At 59.1% G+C, this 3,070-nt stretch overlaps 1 protein-coding gene across 1 annotated transcript; it reads left to right on the top strand.

Moving 5' to 3' along the window:
- The first annotated feature begins 466 nt into the window (after positions 1-466).
- LOC115415786 (frizzled-8-like) lies at positions 467-2,595 on the top strand. The gene has a single exon (XM_030129424.1). It carries the CDS (start codon positions 630-632, stop codon positions 2,400-2,402), a length of 1,773 nt encoding a protein of 590 aa, XP_029985284.1. The 5' UTR covers positions 467-629; the 3' UTR covers positions 2,403-2,595.
- Positions 2,596-3,070: the final 475 nt, after the last annotated feature.

The raw sequence follows: 3,070 nt of genomic DNA, 5'->3' as shown, positions 1-3,070 counted from the left end.
TAGTGTTGAAATTACACTGATTTTTTCAGTTTGTTCATGTTATTCACATCATTTGAAAGGATAGTTTGTGGATATAAACCTTTTCATTATGTAAATTTACTTTTTTCACTCTAAAACAGAGAAAAGTTTGGAGTTCACACATAATAACATAATAATATATACATTTGACTGGTTTGGTCAACTGCAGATCAAATTTAGTTGAATGTGGAACTGAACTAACATGAGTTTGACAGTGTGTGTGTGTGTGTGTGTGTGTGTGTGTGTGTGTGTGTGTGTGTATGTGTGTGTGGTAGTGTGGTCTCCTCCAGAGCGAACACTTTAAATAAAGACGTAAAGAAGCAGCCCTTATTGCCTTAATAACCCCCCACACACACACACACACCCTCCCACCCATGCGTGGGGGCGTGTCCCCCCCCCCCCCTCCTATAAAAGCCCACGCGCAGCCCCCAGCCGTGGAACAGCCGGTGCAGCGCAGACACAAAGGCACACTGAAGGTGCGTTATAGTGCATGTGGAGGTGAACCGGACCGGACCGGACCCAGCTCTAGTATGAGTCCGACAGTTCGGCTCTGATCTGCGGCTTAGTTCGCTGCCGGTTTTCCCGCGGAGGAATCCACACCGAAGTCCACGATGGAGCGGCGCGTCCCGGCGGCGTGGCGCGCGCTCTTGACGCTGGTCCTGCTCGGACGCGCGGCCGCCGCCGTGGAGCTCCGGTGCCAGGAGATCACCGTGCCGCTGTGCAAAGGCGTCGGTTACAACCGGACCTACATGCCCAACCGGTTCAAGCACGACACGCAGGACGAGGCGGGGCTGGAGGTGCACCAGTTCTGGCCGCTGGTGGAGATCCGGTGCTCCCCGGACCTGCGCTTCTTCCTCTGCGCCATGTACACGCCGATCTGCCTGGACGACTACCGGAAGCCGCTGCCGCCGTGCCGGGCCGTGTGTGAGCGGGCCCGGGCCGGCTGCGCGCCCCTCATGCGCCAGTACGGCTTCCCCTGGCCCGACCGGATGAGGTGCGAGCTGCTCCCGGAGCAGGGCGACCGGGACACGCTGTGCATGGACTACAACCGGAGCCACACCACCACCGCGGCCCCGGCGGTGCCCAAGCCGACCGCCGACCGGCCCCTGAAGCCCTACAACCCGCGGAAGAAGAGCCACGGGGTCCGCGGCGGAGGCGGAGGGGGGGTCCCGGGTAAGCATAAGCCCCCGGGTCACGCGTCCGTGTGTGAGCCCGGGTGCTTCTGCCGCGCGCCCATGGTCCCGGTGACAGGCGACGGACACCCGCTGTACAACCGGGTCCAGACGGGCCAGATCGTGAACTGCGCCGTGCCGTGCCACAGCCCGTACCTGAGCCCGGAGGAGCGCTCCTTCACCGGCCTGTGGATCGGTCTGTGGTCGGTGCTGTGCTTCGTGTCCACCTCCGTTACCGTGGCCACCTTCCTCATCGACATGGACCGGTTCCAGTACCCGGAGCGGCCCATCATCTTCCTGTCCGCCTGCTACATGTTCGTGTCCGTGGGATACATCGTCCGACTGATCGCGGGACACGAGCAGGTGGCGTGTACCCGTGCGTACGGCGCGGCGCACGTGCACTACTCCAGCCCGGTACCGGGTCTGTGCACCCTGGTCTTCGTGCTGCTCTACTTCTTCGGCATGGCCTCCTCCCTCTGGTGGGTCATCCTCAGCCTCACGTGGTTCCTGGCCGCCGCCATGAAGTGGGGCAACGAGGCCATCGCCGGTTACGCGCGGTACTTCCACCTGGCCGCGTGGGTCATCCCGTGCGTCAAGTCCGTGGCGGTTCTGGCTCTGAGTTCCGTGGACGGGGACTCGGTGGCGGGGATCTGCTACGTGGGGAACCAGAACCTGCAGACCCTGCGGGGGTTCGTGCTGGCGCCGCTGCTCCTCTACCTGCTGGTCGGTACCGGGTTCCTGTTGGCCGGGTTTGTGTCGCTGTTCCGGATCCGACGCGTCATCAAACAGGGCGGAACCAAAACCGACAAACTGGAGCGGCTCATGGTCCGGATCGGAGTGTTCACGGTTCTGTACACGGTACCGGCCACCGTCATAGTGGCCTGTTACTTCTATGAGCAGCACCACCGGCTGACGTGGGAGGTGACGCACAACTGCACGTGCCGGACCGACCCGAACCGGGCCGGACCGGACTACGCCGTGTTCATGCTCAGGTACTTCATGTGCCTCCTGGTCGGGATCACGTCCGGGGCCTGGATCTGGTCCGGGAAGACCTTCGAGTCCTGGAGGACTTTCTGCACGCGCTGCTGCTGGGGGGCCAAAGCCTCTGCTGGGGGGTCCATGTACAGTGACGTCAGCACCGGACTGACCTGGAGGTCCGGAACTGCCAGCTCCGTGTCCTGTCCCAAACAGATGCCCCTGTCCCGTGTCTGACGCGCGGGTCCGGTTCGGTGCCTTTCTGGGCCCAGAGCACTCGGACTCGGACCTGGTCCAAGGAGTCTGACCCGGACCCGGTCCAAGGAGTCTCCGGTTTAGAGTCCGTTTAAGTCCAGTCTGGATCAAAGTTCTGCTGCGCGTGGATGTGGAGCAACGGCCCAGTGGGTCCGGGTCCGAAAAAAAAAAAAAAGTGGTGGTGGTGGGGGGGGGGGGGGGGGGGGGGGGGGGGGCTGTCCATCATCAGTAATGACCTCATTAATGAGCGACTGATAAACCTGAGCCTCTGATCTGGACCTGAACAGAACACATCCGGACCCCCAGAACCCCCAGAACCACCTGTCACTGGTGTGTTTGTCTTATACATCAGACTCTGTGGGTTCTTCTGTTCCGGGTTCGTCTGTTCTGGGTTCGTTTACACCAGGGTTCTCCAACTCCTGTTCTTTCAGGTTCCACATTCAGTCTGATCTGATCTGCAGTGGACCCAACCAGTCAAATAAGAACAGAAGAACCCAGAAAGAATGACAACTGCACATTTATGTCTGTGTGTGAGTGAAAAAAAAAAAACATTAAATGATGAAAATACTGACTTTTATAAACGATCCAAACAAAAAAAGATGTGAATAACCAGAAAAAACGGACATTTCTTCAGTAAAATCAGTGTAATT

The sequence above is a fragment of the Sphaeramia orbicularis genome, unplaced genomic scaffold (genome assembly GCF_902148855.1).
Source record: "Sphaeramia orbicularis unplaced genomic scaffold, fSphaOr1.1, whole genome shotgun sequence".
In the NCBI taxonomy this organism is placed as follows: domain Eukaryota; kingdom Metazoa; phylum Chordata; class Actinopteri; order Kurtiformes; family Apogonidae; genus Sphaeramia; species Sphaeramia orbicularis.
This window is presented reverse-complemented; position numbering and strand designations above follow the sequence as displayed.